Source organism: Monodelphis domestica, chromosome 2 (assembly GCF_027887165.1).
Source record: "Monodelphis domestica isolate mMonDom1 chromosome 2, mMonDom1.pri, whole genome shotgun sequence".
Classification (NCBI taxonomy): domain Eukaryota; kingdom Metazoa; phylum Chordata; class Mammalia; order Didelphimorphia; family Didelphidae; genus Monodelphis; species Monodelphis domestica.
In genome coordinates this window covers 254,778,451-254,793,276 of record NC_077228.1, presented here as the reverse complement: position 1 = coordinate 254,793,276, position 14,826 = coordinate 254,778,451, and the positions used below count along the sequence as shown (strand labels likewise).

Sequence of the window (14,826 nt, the reverse complement as noted above, 5' to 3'; positions counted from 1 at the left end):
GACACTTTTTTGAGCAAATTTTTAAATCTTGCCACTGGCTTTACTTTTTTTGTATTCCTTTGGTGAAGGTTTTTTTTACCTTCTTCTCACTCTGCATAGACAAATCTTTCAGATATTTAAAGTCTGAGTGTGATGTCTCAGATAGCTACAGACTTTAACCATGCAGTCTTGATGGTCGGGCAGGATTTTGAAGGTGAATACAGAGTATACTGGACTGTCAAGAATAGGTATAAATAGCTCTTTCTAGCCCTCCCTTTATGCTTTCAGACTCTGGGCCAGATCAGATTAAGAGGAGACAAGTATTTTTACCTTTGTGGTCATAGTAGAATGGGTTACTCTTATATCTTACCTGTTCCTCCTAAAGCCAATCAAATCTCAATGATCCCTGCCAATGTAGTAGATGCTTATGGGTACAGAATCCTAGAAATGGAAGTAACTGAAAAATGACTTCCCCTTAACTCCAGATGGGAGTTATCAAAACTACTCAGGAGAAGCAGAAGTCATTTCTCACTGCTCCAGCAAGAGATTCCTCAATGTTCCCTTATAGCTTATTCCATTGTTCTATCATCCTGACCATTATGAGCCTACTGCAATATTTACAGCTTCATTTTAATCTTCTTTTAGACTTTGTAGATGTGGAGAACAGACAGGCTGCCTTCTCAATAAAATCTTTCTCTTTTTTTAAGCCAGTAAAATTAAGTTCTGAACACTAACCGAAAGCCATTCCTTTTTTTGTAATATAAAATTTTCCTCACTACTTGGCTATATATGTGTGTGTATGTGTAGAAGGCACTTTTTGTTGTCCCCGTTGGCATGCAAGTCCCTTTGTTATTGGGGATGGACTCAATGTTGTTTATAATTGTAATACTGGTACTTTTATAATGTACTTCATAGATCGATGTCTCATCTATTTAGTTCAGTCCCCTCATCATAGAGGAAAAGTAAACCCATCAGTGAGTTGAAGAGTGGATACTCCACATTCTTCCATTATTGCTCTCACACTATTCCATCTTGTTTTGCTTCTAGCTAGGATAAGAGAAGCTACATCCACATGGCCAGAGACCTTAACAACTGCTGTATTGTCAAACTGATACCTACTATCCTCTGCTGGAGTAGGAATAGGATAGGATTGCTTATAGGAAGGTTAAGAGCCAGTGAAACATTTCCAAAACCTGCTTCAAGCAAGTCCTGAAAGGTCCCTGGGGCAGACTACTCCAGTCTGACTGTGTGCTGTGTTCTTGTTGGACCTGAAGGGAACCATTTTCAATACTATGTCTTGTGATCTTGTTAATTCCTCCCTCCTTGTAATTCATATATAAACAGCTTTTACAAATCAAACTTCTACAAGTTTGATTTGGAATCTTAAGAGGGAAAGGCAAACTTTCACACTAATATATTGACAGGTGAAAGATATTCATACTAGAAAATCACATATCACTTCTTATTGTGCTGTTAGGTAATGCTCTCCCCTTCTTCCCCCCAATGGAAATGAATTTTTTAAGCAATTGCTGAATGATGGGGGTCAGGCCCTCTTAAACTTCATTCACAAGGCTCAATCGTGATCTGAAGGATGATATTTTTGAATATAATCTATATAATCTGCTTGATTTTGAGAAAGTAAATCCAAATGCTCTGAAATGTCACCATTTCAGAATGTCACTGAGAAAGCCAGGGGTAATTTGACAATTCTTAATATTTTTGAGGTAACCAGATTGATCTCCCAACCCTGTTTTCCACCCCTCAACTTCAGAAAATTAACTCAAATGAATGATTTATTCTGCAAAGGAGAAAAAAAAAAGACTTGTGACTTTATTGGAGGTGAGGCAGATTGTGTGCATGGGCAGTTAATTGCTGAGTTTTTGTTAATATACTAAAAAATGTGCATAATCATGTTTAACTTACTGAAATACTTTAATATCTATAATTTCATTTTTATCTCCATACTGTCCCAGTAGATAAAACAAAAATGCCTACATACACAGAGAATAAAACAGGCAAATGATTTAGCCAAGGTCATACAGCTAGTCAATATCAGACCTTCTAAACAGAAAACAATATTCCAAACCCAGTGCTTTCCCCACTAGCCTGGAGTAAACCTTTCCCTGTACTTTTACAAATAAAGCAATTCAGGAAATTCTCAACATGTGAGTATAAGTCAATACAATGTTTTCCCCATTAGAAGTCAGATTTTCACTTATGCCCACTGCATAAATCAAAGCCACTGCTGACAAAGTCATTTTAACTGTCCCTTGGAACAATATTTTTTTCCTTCCTAATTGGGAAGAGTTAGGAAGACTAATTCCTGGGGGTGTAATAAAACCTATATTATTTGAAGGTTCTTGGAGAGAAAGGAGCTCATTTTAAAAATCCCAAGAACAATAAAAGAATGGAAGGGAATGGGAGTTAGGAAATGAGAAGATTTTAACTTTCAATTAATGTTGAAAAATTATACAGAAAGTTGCTCCCTGCTCAAAGCTTTGCTTTTCCAAGTAGGAGAAAATACTGTTAACCAGTCTTACCTCAGCTGCCTTTGATCACCCCTTCAGAAGATGTTCCCCTATTAGAGGGATTCTATGACCCAGAGCAAGAGGCTTGAGTGGGATAACACAGAAGAATAATAATCTGGAACACTCTAAAAAAACCAAACTAAGATAACATGATTTTCAGTCTCCCTGTCCTTAAGACAGTACCTTGGAATGGATTCAATTATTTGAATACTTCCTTCAATAACTAAGTCATGCTATATTTTTATTTTTCCAATTTTCTAAGGTCATATTTTTGAGTAAATCGGGTGCTATTATCCTAGGTGAGCACAATGCTATCTGGTTTTATTTATAAATTTAATAGTATGAATTTTAAATTTCTTTCATTAGCCTGATCAAAACTGCCAAAAAGAACTCTCTCTTTGGATTGTAAAAAAAACATTGACTGACACTCAGACATAAAATACTTTTATCTCTCCTGCAGCATTATAAATAAAGGTATATTTTTTCTAGTTAATGAAAATTACATTGGGATGGAGAGAATATTATCCTGCCTTCTGAACTTTACAGTATCCCTTGAGAACAATATTATTTCATCCAGCATTCCTAAAACATGAAAATTAGGTGTGGCTTTGTAAGCTATACATATACATATATACACATTCCTTGTGCTTAGTCCTATCCCCATGTATCAAGAGAGCATTATTATTATTATTATTATGTGAGGAAGAACATCTTGGTTAATGATTCCATAGAACCTATAGGGTCAAGTCCTAGCCTCTAATCTTGATTACATCTATATATAAAGTTGAGTGTTTCTAGGTTATTGGCTTAAGCTATGCCAATGTCATTAAATACTATGAGTTGGTAGTAATTTGCTCAGCTTCCCAGATTTGTACTTAGACCATTAGTTCAAATCCCTAAGTTTACCCATGAGGTTCTGTTTTATAGGTTAGCTCCTTATTTATGTCCCCTCAAAACTATTTTTTGGATGGGAGACAAGAACTGATTTACTTGTATTAAAATCTGACTTTTTAAAGCAAACTATAAACTAACATCAGATACTTTCTAAGTGCAAAGCACTAGAAGAGATGTGTTCAGGAATGGAAATATGTTAGAGCAGCTTGGCCACATGAAATTTAAAATGTACGTATCTAGTGGGAAGACAAAACATAACACATTAAATGTTTTCTTCATCTACAGAGTAGTCACAAAATGGGTTTGAGAATCAATTTCTTTAGAGGTCTGTAGGGTCATGTATGTACAGGACAGGGAGAAGGAAAGGTTACCATTTGCACTGATGGCACTGAGAAATAAGGGAGAAAAAGAGCAACAAGGACTTGATACTGTCTAGTGGCTTAGCATGAAGATTTCCTTGACCTGCTTTGTAGGAAAGTAGCCTCAAGGGGTGGTAGACTCTAGTAAAAGTTGCTCCACTTTGGTGGAGGCTTGAGCTTGTTGGTTCTTTCAGTAAAACCTACATTTAATGATATTCCTCTAGCCATGACTCCTGGAGGAAACTCAAGCCTGGGTATTAGCTCATGCTCTGGAGCCTTCTACTTAAAAAAGGAGGTATAGTAAAAAAAGATTAAATTTAAAGGATTAGAGGTCAGAAAGAAGCGCATAAGGGCAAAGAAGTGCTCCTTCCGGGTTTATCTGAATTTATCTATAGGATGCCAAAGTAATGGATTGATTTCATCTCCAAATCAGAACAATACAGGGTATGTGGGAGGAAAATGAACAACTGTTTGTCAGTGTTGGGGGGAGGGAGAAGAAGCTATTTAATTGACTGCAATACTCATGTTTTGTATGCCTATTGAATACCATATTGCTATGTGGGCACTGTTGCAGAGTAAAGGAATAATATGGTCTGCTTGTGTATATGAATGAATAGAAATGAAATAGGTTTGTGTTAATGTGAGACAGCACACAAAGTGGCACAATTCAGTAACAGTTATTAACAAAGTCACAACAGTGAGACCACAGTGACCTAGTGGCCTCACATAAGGCTTTTGTTCTAGCAAATGTTCCCAGCATATTGGGATAAAAAGGAATTTAGTATGAGTTCAGAGCCTGCTTCGAGCGTCTTTTCATATGAACTCGCTGATGTCGAATGAGATCATGCTTATGAAAGAAACTTTTGACACAGTACTGACATTTTAAGGACTTATCTTTTGTGTGAATGCTGCTATGCTGGACTAGGAGGTCTTGTTGTTCAAAGGTTTTCCCACAAAAACACTTATGTGTTTGCTCTCTCTTCTCCTCTCCAAATAAGGTGCTAGGATTTGTAATTTCTTCTGATGGGCTAGATGATGATGATGATGTTCCTTGCTGTTCTTTCTTGCTTAGCTCGGGCCCCTTTTCCTGGGTGTGCATTCTGCTATGGGAGACAAGATGGGAACTGAGGCGAAAGCTTTTCCCACACTCACCACATATGTAAGGCTTCTTAGTTTCATGGGTCTCCCGATGTTCTTTGAGGTCCTCACTCTCAGTGAATGTTTCTCGGCAGATGGGGCACTCATGAACTTTCTTTTCTTCCTTGCGACTTTTGAGATGCCTGATGAAGTTTGCTCTCCAGCGGAAGTTTTTCCCACACTCAGGACATGTGTAAGGTTTCCTTGATGTAGTCTCAACTTGAGTATGGACAACATCTCTAAAGTCAATCATATTATTCTTGTGAGGTAGGGAAGGGTTCCGTCTCTTCCTCTTGGAGCCTGGAAGATCTTCTCTGCAAGACTGGCTCTGTTTGGGATCCTCATCTCCAGAACTGGATAATACAATCTCAATGGAAACTTCTTCTCCTAGACTTTTCTGCTGAGGCATATCCTTCTTATTCATGTTGCTATCTCCTGAAAAAGGAAAAGGAAAATCCACTACTCCATGATGAGATTAAACTATAACATCCAGAGTAGTAAATTGACATAATCATATTAACTGACATAATTGGGTTAATACTCTGCTATTTACCAGCATAGGATCAACTTTTTAAGCCCATGATCCTCTCTTCTACTCTCACTTATCACTATCTCTTTTTTCTCCTTTCTATTTCTCCTTCTTCCTATGTATGCTTTAGGGCTGTCAGTTGATTCCAATAGCAATCCCATCTCTGATACTCACTAGCTGTGTAACCATTGGCCAATCAATTATCCACTTTGAGTCTCTTTTTTAAAGTGCAAAATGGAAATAATACCTATGGTATCCAATTCACAAGGTTGTCATGGAGTTCAACTGAGATGATATATATAAAATTGCAGATTTTTAAGTGCTATGCAAATATGTTTATCATGATGATACTTATTAAACTTTGTTTTATTTTGATGATTTCAAAATTGTATGATGGAAAGACCAAGGGATAAGAAAACCTATAGTATAGTCTGAGTTTTAACTAGCAAAATTATTTGGGACTAATTAGTTGCATGACCCTTAGAACTCAATTTCTTCAGCTGTAAAATAAATAGGATAGAGTATATAGTTTTAAAACTATACTCTCCTCTCAGCTCTACAGTACTATGAAAATGCTTGAAAGAGTAAGATCTACACCCTTTTCCTATTTTTTGGTTATCAACTTCTGGAGGGTATGCATTTTGAATGAGACTTCCCTTTATATTATTTCCTCCTAAATTTTATTATTGGCATATAGTAAGGAATATCTAGAGGCAGACAAAGTTGAGGCAATAATGTGTTTAATGCATTGTCATCTTAAAATTTGATTCCTTGAAAGAAAATCCCTTAGCCAATCTAAGGAATCAATTATTAACATAAAAAGTAAAGATATGATATACTTATGGCCAAGATGGCTGCCTAACTAGAGGCAACCAGATCAGTTCTCCAACAACTACTCTAGTAAAAAGCTAAAAATCATACCAGGTCAAATGATCAAGACATCCAATAAGAAACAACATACTCAAAACTGCTTAAATTTTATGGAGGCCATCAGAAAAGCCAGTGTTGAAGTTCAAGCAAACATGTTGGGAGCATTCATGGAAGTCACAGATGGAATATAATCAGAAATGTTCTGTGTTCAGGAGCAGCAAGAGTGGAGGGCTCCCATGAAAAAACATTAGGGTGGTCAGAAACCCATTACTGATAGCAAACAGTGGAAATATAGCAGTGCTCAAGCCAGAACACTCTAAAGCTCCAAAGTTCTTATCACCCTGTCCTAATATGTCAGTGTAAGACTAAAGATCCATGCCCTGAATCTCAAAGATCCATATCATATGGCTTAACTTTCAGGAGGTGGATTAGAAACCTAAGTGACCAAGGTGGAGAACAAGAAGAGTCTATAACCCATATTGAAAAAACACAGCAAGAGAGAAAAATCTAGGTTATAGAAAAAACACAGCAAGGGAGAAAATCTAGGTACTAATACAAAGTTCCAGCTCAGGAACTAAGGCTGTAGAGATTAAGTAAACCAAAGAAAACACTGACCACTATAATGAATTATTGTAGTTCTAGAGAAGCTTCAAAATTCAACCTAGGATATAGTAATATCATAACTATAAGCAGACTCAAAGAAAAAAAAGGCATTTTCCATAAAGATTACCTACTTCTGGTGATTCATATGGAAAGAAGTAATAATCTAGAAGGTAATGCTAAAGATTATGGAATTTGTATATTTATAGCATGAATTAAAATTTAGGAATGATGGATTCTTAGGTCAAAGATGGAGCACTAGCAAGTTAAAACCTCCTAGCAATGACTAGTAAAAATCTTATTGGGCCTCTTGGAAATCTAATGAAAAGGAATTTAAATTGAAGAAGAAAAATGTCATTGTATATAGGTATCTTTCAAACTAGAAGCCACTGAGTAGCTGTATCATAGGAAAAATAGCTCAAAAATTTTGCTAAGAGGCAAAATAGTCAGTTTGAGATAGCTATAGCTATACAGTTATACAGACAAAAATAAACAAAATACAGATAACAAGCTATATGAATGAGTGATTGTAAGTAGAATTCAATAGTAGGGAAAAATGGATCTGAAGTTTTAGCTGAAGTTCTTGCCATATATTCCTTGAAAAAGCTAATTCACTGTGAATTCTTCTCCTCTCTGTATTTAAAAATGTCTTGACATTATCCTCCATTTTCTCTTATGCCTCTGACAGTGTGTGGTGGTCCTTCCTAAATTCAATCCCCTTACCTCTCTAAATGTATCCTTGACTCAGTCACTCATCTTCAATATTTCTCAAAAACTAATTATTGGGTAAAGCATTTTGCAAGTCACAAAATATTACATTAGTATTAAGTACTGTTACTATCTACTATTTTCTTCTATATCTACTATATCCTTCAAATATGTCTAAACTTCTCTCAGCTATTAACATGTCATTCTCAAATGCTTTTCGTTTTCTCATTGATCTCTTAGGAAAAACTATATCTATTTCTTGCTTTTACTTCCTGTCTCCTCACTTCTGATGTCTTCTGATCCAAATGATCAACCGAAACTGCTGCCTCCAAAGTTACAAATGTTTTTTTAAACTATTAATCCTCACTCATAATGTATTTTTAAATCTCTCCTTCTTCATGGGACTTTTCCCAAAGGTTTATCATTCGATCATTCTGAAAAAGATCTCTCAACTTCATTTCATGGTCAAAATTCCTGAAAAAATTGTGTTTGTGGGTGACATAAGAAAAAAGGCAAGTCAGATGGAGTCATCATGTCACTCTTCACTTTAATTTTTTATCTCCTACCTTAATCTATTAATTGAAAAATCTTTTTTCAACATTTGGGACATCCTATATCTCTAATCCATACTCCTTCTCCTGACTTCCAGATCCACATTTTATTCTGGACTTCTCATTCAATACTAAAAACTCAGCATTTCCCAAATGGCACTAAACCTGCTTCTTTTTGACTTCTCAAGTTCTATAAATGACACCATTATTAGTTAGTCCCCCATATTGGAAATAGTGGTCTTTATCTTCACTCTCTTTACTCTTCATTCTTGACTCTTCTATTAAAAATAATAAATGGCCAAGTCATGGCTATTCTTCACATTATCTCTTAAAGCTATCATCTCTTTTCTATCTCCATAGACAAAATTTTGAAAAGGATTCATTACTACAACTTAGATTAATGGTCTTCCAGGTTCTTCTCCCTACCATTACTAATCCATCCTTTACATTATGCTTGATAAACTGCTTAATGTTCATGTTAATTGTTTGCTCAAAATCTTCCATAGTTCCCTTTTGCTTACTACATAAAGGTCAAATTCCTTAGCCTAACATCCAAGAAATGTGGCACCATTCTAATGTTTGAGTCTTGTTCAGCTGTATTTTCTGCCAAATACCTTATGCCCTAGACAGATGGAACTATTTATCATCCCCAATAGATTCTACGTTCTTCATTATACATCAAATAAATATCAGTTTCCTCTCTGCATGTTGAAGCCCTAATTTCTTCAAGAAGTCAATTTAAATATCACCTTCTCATGAATCCCAAAATAAGATATATCTTTCTTTCTTGGCCTTTATATAGAACTTTTGGGGCACTTCTCTCATGTTCTTGGTCTGAAATTGTGATTTCTCTGGTGATGAAAATTCCTATGCATATGTCAGTGGTCAATTATTCTCTAACACCTGATCCTAGAGAAATGCTCAAGACGTTTCTCAGTGATTTGCCTAGTGTCAAACAGCCACTATGTGCCATAAGAATATTTCATTTTATGATATAGTTATGTACAGTGAGACAAAGTGTGGTGAACTTGAGTCAGGAAAATCTGGTTTAAATTCTCTCTGTCATGGATTTTTTAACCTTTTATTTCTGTGAGTTTCTATTTCCTCCTCTGTAAAATGCAGTGCTTACCTCATAGGGTTTTAATGAGGGTCAAATGAGTTAATAAATGTACAACTATGTGTAAATTCTAAAATGTTATAAAAATGTAACTTTTATAAATGACATAAGCTTCTATGTTGCAAGCTCCATGATCTAATGCCCCTACCACAGTTTAATGTTTACTGATTTGCATTTAACTTAATATGATTCAGAAAAAGGTATGAGGAGGCTAGAAGAAACATTTTTTGCCAGGGTAAGATCATGACAGCTGAAAATCCCAACACAGAGTAGCTCAGAAAGACCTTGGATTCCATTTTCCAAAAATTCCTCTACCATATTCTTGTTTAGCTGACTGCCAAATCATACTGTGTCTCATCTATCTATTCATACTCTCCCATCCACTCTGTTTTTTACTTATTGTTGAGGGAAAGACAATTAAATCAATATGAAGCATTATGATTGCTAATTGCAAAGCAATCTACTGCTCTATGGCACTACTCCCAATTCCTATGTATCTTTGGACCTTCCCTTATTATCATTTTCTAGTATAGGCTATAACCCTATAATATACACTTCAGGGCAAGTATTATTTCACTCATATATTTGTATCCCCAGTACCTTGCAAAATGCCTGGTACATAGTAGGTATAAGTTTGTTGCTTGAATAAAACCAGAATACTATGCTAAGAGAAAAGGAAAAGGGAGGTATCTAAAAGTTCATCATATCTTAAATGTTATTATAGTAGTTCAAAACCAAAAAGAAAGCTGACTATGTATAGTAGTTTTAGGTCAACAATACGTAAGCATCCAGTGATACGGAATACTGACAAGGTTAAACCTCACAAAGAGGATTTATGCTTTGTTCCACTGAATGACAACAGAGTGCACACCTAAACTTAGTCGATCATCTCATGCATTCATAAGGCAATTAGATGAAGGAGTATGGATGGTAAATGACACATCCATCTTTACTAGTGGGTTTGGGAAGAAGGTCTCAAATATTGGTAGACCAAAATGCTATGGGCAAACAAAATAAGAGTTTCTCTAGAAAATTTCTAATTTTCTAAACCTTGGGGGTAGGGGGGCCAAAGTTTATGTTTTAATCAGTACACCTGAGACCCCATATTCTTCCTGTATTATCAATCCCTGCTAAAAGTCAAGGAAGGTAAGGAAGAAACCTGAAGTGTCATGTCATACTAACACCAAATCAGGTAATTAACATTTCCAAATCAGAGAACCTTTGGAGAAAGGGTAGGGTAGAGATGAAAGGGAATATCCTAATCATAGTACTCCTGAGTTGATCTAACTTTTATCACAAGACACTGAACTCTAGATACTACCTCATTCTCACCTGTACAAGTAGTTTGGGGAATCTCCTTATCCTGGGGGCCCTGGAATTCCAGGACACATGGCTCATCCTCTTCTACCCGGGAATCTGGTAGCTGCATGACCTTGGGCAATTCATTTATTCTCTCTGGGATTGGCTGGGGACCTGGATAGTCTATTAAGGAGAAGAAGGGAGGGGATATCTATTTGTTCAGCAACCTACTTAGAGGCAGCAACTTAAACAATATTATATCCAGACTGAGGTGAATGGGATAATTTACTTAGGTTCCTGATGGGAACAGAGAGCGAAAGAAGGAAAAACATGACAAGAGCACAAGCAGACACCATTCCTGAGGGAGGAGTTTAGGACATTTCCCTCAATCCCATTAATTGACTCTTTCAAAAAAGGGATTGGGAAAGGTAACTGACTGTAGAGTAATAGACTAGATAAAACTACTGGTCACAAAGGAAACCAGGTTATATTCTTTTTGACCATAAGAGCAAAAACTAGTAGTTATGTCTCTGAATGCAAATCTGATTACAGTTTGGAAAGGTATTGAGGTAGTTAGCAACTTGACAACCAACCAAGTACAAATCACCTAGGCATTATGAAGAGGAAAAGGGAAGCTAGAGAGGAGTAGCCATTCACTCCCAAAGCCCCTTAGATTGTTAATCCTCAGCCAGGAGGGAGTTGAACCCTTACTCATGGGGAGAGAGACTCCATAGTCCTCCTCTATGATGAATTCTCCATAGAAGCCAGTCTGAGCAGGGTCCAGAAGAGACCACTCTTCCTCAGAGAAACACAGGATCACATCCTTGAGCTGAGTCACATGGTTCTGAAACAAGATGAAACAACTACTCAGGACCCAGAAGTCCACAGATCTTGATAGATATCAGCCCCAAGGAGAGTTTGTGACAAAAGCAAAGGTGCCCAAATGTCATCCATAATTTTACCTTTGACACTGGGTCAGTCTTTGAACAACACATCAACAAGATAAAATCCTAGTTTTCTCCCTTCTTAACAAATGTTTACTAGAAGAAACCAGAGAGAGGGCAGTGAATGAAGAATGCCATTCACTATCTCTAATGCCACCCTTCCTGGTACCCAATTAGCTATAGACTAGGAATTTCTGTGGGGTCAGAAACTAAAGCAAAGTTGGCCTAAAATTTGGTCAAGAGAATTTATTGAGAACTAGCATCTACAGAACACAAAGTCAAAATTATTTACCATATTTTCTGCATATGAAGTAGGGAGAAGGAAATAAGCATATATATATGTATATATACACCATTAGTGCCTGTGTACCAGGCACATGGCAAGAGCTATATAAAACTTAAATCAATTTACAATTTTCTCATTTGATCTTCACAACAACTCTCTGAGGTAGGTGCTATTATTATCTCCATTTTTTTAGGTGAGGAAACTGAGGCAAGCCCAGAGTCATATGATATATGATGTAAGTTTTATCATAATTGATATCAAAATATATTTACAAAGCAGGCTTCATTTTATCAGTGGGGTAATGGAAACAAGGGGAAGTTAATTAACTTAGCCTAGACCACTCTCATCTATTACATAATATAGATTGACTTTCACCTCTTTCCACAAAACCACGATTATCTCCTAGAAATGGCCTAAAAGCTAAGAATAAATAGTTGGAAGTATTAGGGTTTTGGTATTGTGATTCTCTTATTTGTCTAGAATGGGGGCAGGGCAGGTTAGATGGCACGGGATAAAGGGTCTTTCACTTAGATCAATCAGAGACATCAGCAAGGAATTCCTATGTCATTAATTTAGTGGAAGGAAAAGAATGGGATTTTAAGTAGAAATATAGGAATAGGTTATGTTGTATGTATGTAGAATGTCCAGAATGAATCAATTACAATCTTACTAGACTCAGTTCTTATCAGATTACACTTGGTATAGTATGTTCAATTCAGAGTAACATATTTTAAGGTCATATAGAAACAGGAACATATCTAAAGGAGGGTCATTAAGGTGTGACCTGAAAGATTTATAAGGCTTATCATGGGTAAGAGTGTATTTTGTTCTGCTTTACCTAAAAGAAAAATAAAAAAGAATAATGAGAAGTTATAAAAAAGGAAAAGTTCAGTTTAATAAGAGAGGAAAATTAACAAAGAGAGCTGCCCTAAAGTCGAATGTGTTGACTCATAAAGTAATGATTTCTCCATTTCCAGAGGTCTTCAAATAGAGGCTTAATGACCTCTTAGATAAAACGGGGAGAATTCTTGTTCAGATGTTGGTTAAACTTGATAACCTTTGAGGATTCTTTCAATTTATGTGCGAAAGCTATAATGATCCTTAAAAATCCAATTGCCTATTTTTTTTTATAGTTAAGGATGAGGCCCAATGAAGTCACTTGTCTAAAGTAAAAAAGCTAATTGACTGTAAAACCAGGTCTAGAACACAAACTGGATTCCCAATTAGATCCATTTCCCTAAAAAAGGAAGAAAGCAATAATAACTCACCTGGGACAGATGGAGTGAGGTCACTTTTTCCTGGTCTTCAGAATTCCCTTCCTCAGGAAATAAAGAAACTTGGGAAACAGGGGATACTGAAACAGGAAAAAGAATAAATCAGAATACTCCAAAATGTAGCTCAGCACCAGATAGGTGGGAACTCCTGCTTCTTGTGCTAAAATTATTATTTTCTCCCTCTTTTATACTGTTCATTTTAGTTGCTGTAGGTCAGCAAAGAAAGATAAGAGAGGACAGTCTAACATGAACAATTTCAGGGAATTAATCCCAAAATTATAGAATTTGTTGAAAGGGATCTCATATGATAATTTTTCAGGTTATTTAAATCAGGAGTTAGCAAATACAGTATGATTAAATGAGACCTGGCTTCACCCTAACAAAGTTGTTTTTTTTTTAAACCCTTACCTTCCATCTTGGAGTCAATATTGTGTTATTGGTTCCAAGGCAAGAAAAGTGGTAGGGCTAGGCAATGGGGGTCAAGTGACTTGCCCAGGGTCTCACAGCTAGGAAGTTCTGAGGCCAGATTTGAACCTAGGACCTCCTGTCTCTAGGCCTGGCTCTCAATCCACTGAGCTACCCAGCTGCCCCCTATAACAAAGTTTTTATTAAGTATCCAAAATGTTTTTGGTATCCTACCAGTAAGGAAGTTTGGCATAAGGAAATAAGTGCTGAACTAGAAGCTAGGAGACTAAACTCAATTCCTCCTTCAAATACTTAGTAGAGGCTTTGTAACTGCAGGTGAGTCACTTAATTTCTCAAAGCCTTAATTTTTTCATTTATAAAACAGGGATAATATTGAAAATATCTACCTCACAGGAATGTGAGAAAAGTTTCTCTTAAAGTTCACAGTGCTGTAGAAAACACACCATAATGCACTACATTACTATTGTTCCCCAAGTTCAATTCAACAAACATTCATGCAACATTTATTATGTGCAAGGTACTGTATCAGGTACTAAGGACACAAGGATGAAAAAATTATAACATCCCTAAATTCAAGAAGTTAAAAGGTTCATAGCCTGAAAGGGAGATGTGGTAAACAAAAATTACTGTCAGAATGTGCTAACTAAAAAGGAGAGAGCAAATAGTCATTAGAAACTGAGGAAGTGAAAGATCATTTCTAGTTAGGGAAAAAGCTTCATCTGACAGAGTACTTGAGCTAGGCATTAGAGGAGGAAAAGGATTTATTGACTTCACTTACTTTTCCCAATATATCCCTCCTCCTCCCAGAGAGCCATCCCTTAAACAAAGAAGAAAAAAGAAAAAGTTCAGATAATTAACAAACACATGGAAATGTCTGATACATGTAGTTCTCCCCATTCAGCCCCACCCACTCCAACCTCTATAAATAACGGGGGAAGGTATCTTTACATATTTGAAAAGAAATACAAATACAAAGAGAGCCTGCATGAATGGCTAGAAGTCAGTGAGTGAAGCACAAGAATACAGGTAGTTATCATTACAGAACAACAAAACTGGAAGGAACTTTAAAGGTTAACTAGTACAAATCCTTCATTTTAAAAATAAAAAAATTTAAAATCCATAGAGAAAAAATGACTTGCCCAAGTGAACCAAATGAGAAGCAGAGAAGGAATTCAAATAGTCTTCTAAGTAAAAGGTTAATGTTCTCAGTTTGAACTGTAAATAGTATGCTGGAGATAGAAATAGATAGTAAATAGAAATGCTGGAGAAGTAAGTTGGAAGCAGACTTGGGCCTTGAATGTTGGGCCAGACAAATGTGCTTGAAT

At 36.2% G+C, this 14,826-nt stretch overlaps 1 protein-coding gene across 9 annotated transcripts in view; it reads right to left on the bottom strand.

Moving 5' to 3' along the window:
- Nucleotides 1-1,892: 1,892 nt before the first annotated feature.
- Nucleotides 1,893-14,826, bottom strand: part of ZNF496 (zinc finger protein 496) — a 31,291-nt gene continuing 18,357 nt past the window's right edge. For 4 of the 9 annotated variants that reach the window (XM_007483072.3, XM_007483071.3, XM_056814261.1 and 1 more), the window contains exons 4-8: nt 14,280-14,318; nt 13,070-13,155; nt 11,283-11,415; nt 10,605-10,754; nt 1,893-5,332 (exon numbers count right to left, since the gene is read on the bottom strand). In XM_007483072.3, the coding sequence (XP_007483134.1) occupies nt 4,539-5,332; nt 10,605-10,754; nt 11,283-11,415; nt 13,070-13,155; nt 14,280-14,318 (1,202 nt within the window). In that variant the 3' untranslated portion in view covers nt 1,893-4,538. The remainder of the gene's footprint in view (nt 5,333-10,604; nt 10,755-11,282; nt 11,416-13,069; nt 13,156-14,279; nt 14,319-14,826) is intronic. The other 5 variants (XM_056814264.1, XM_007483074.3, XM_056814265.1 and 2 more) reach the window with 3 other exon arrangements.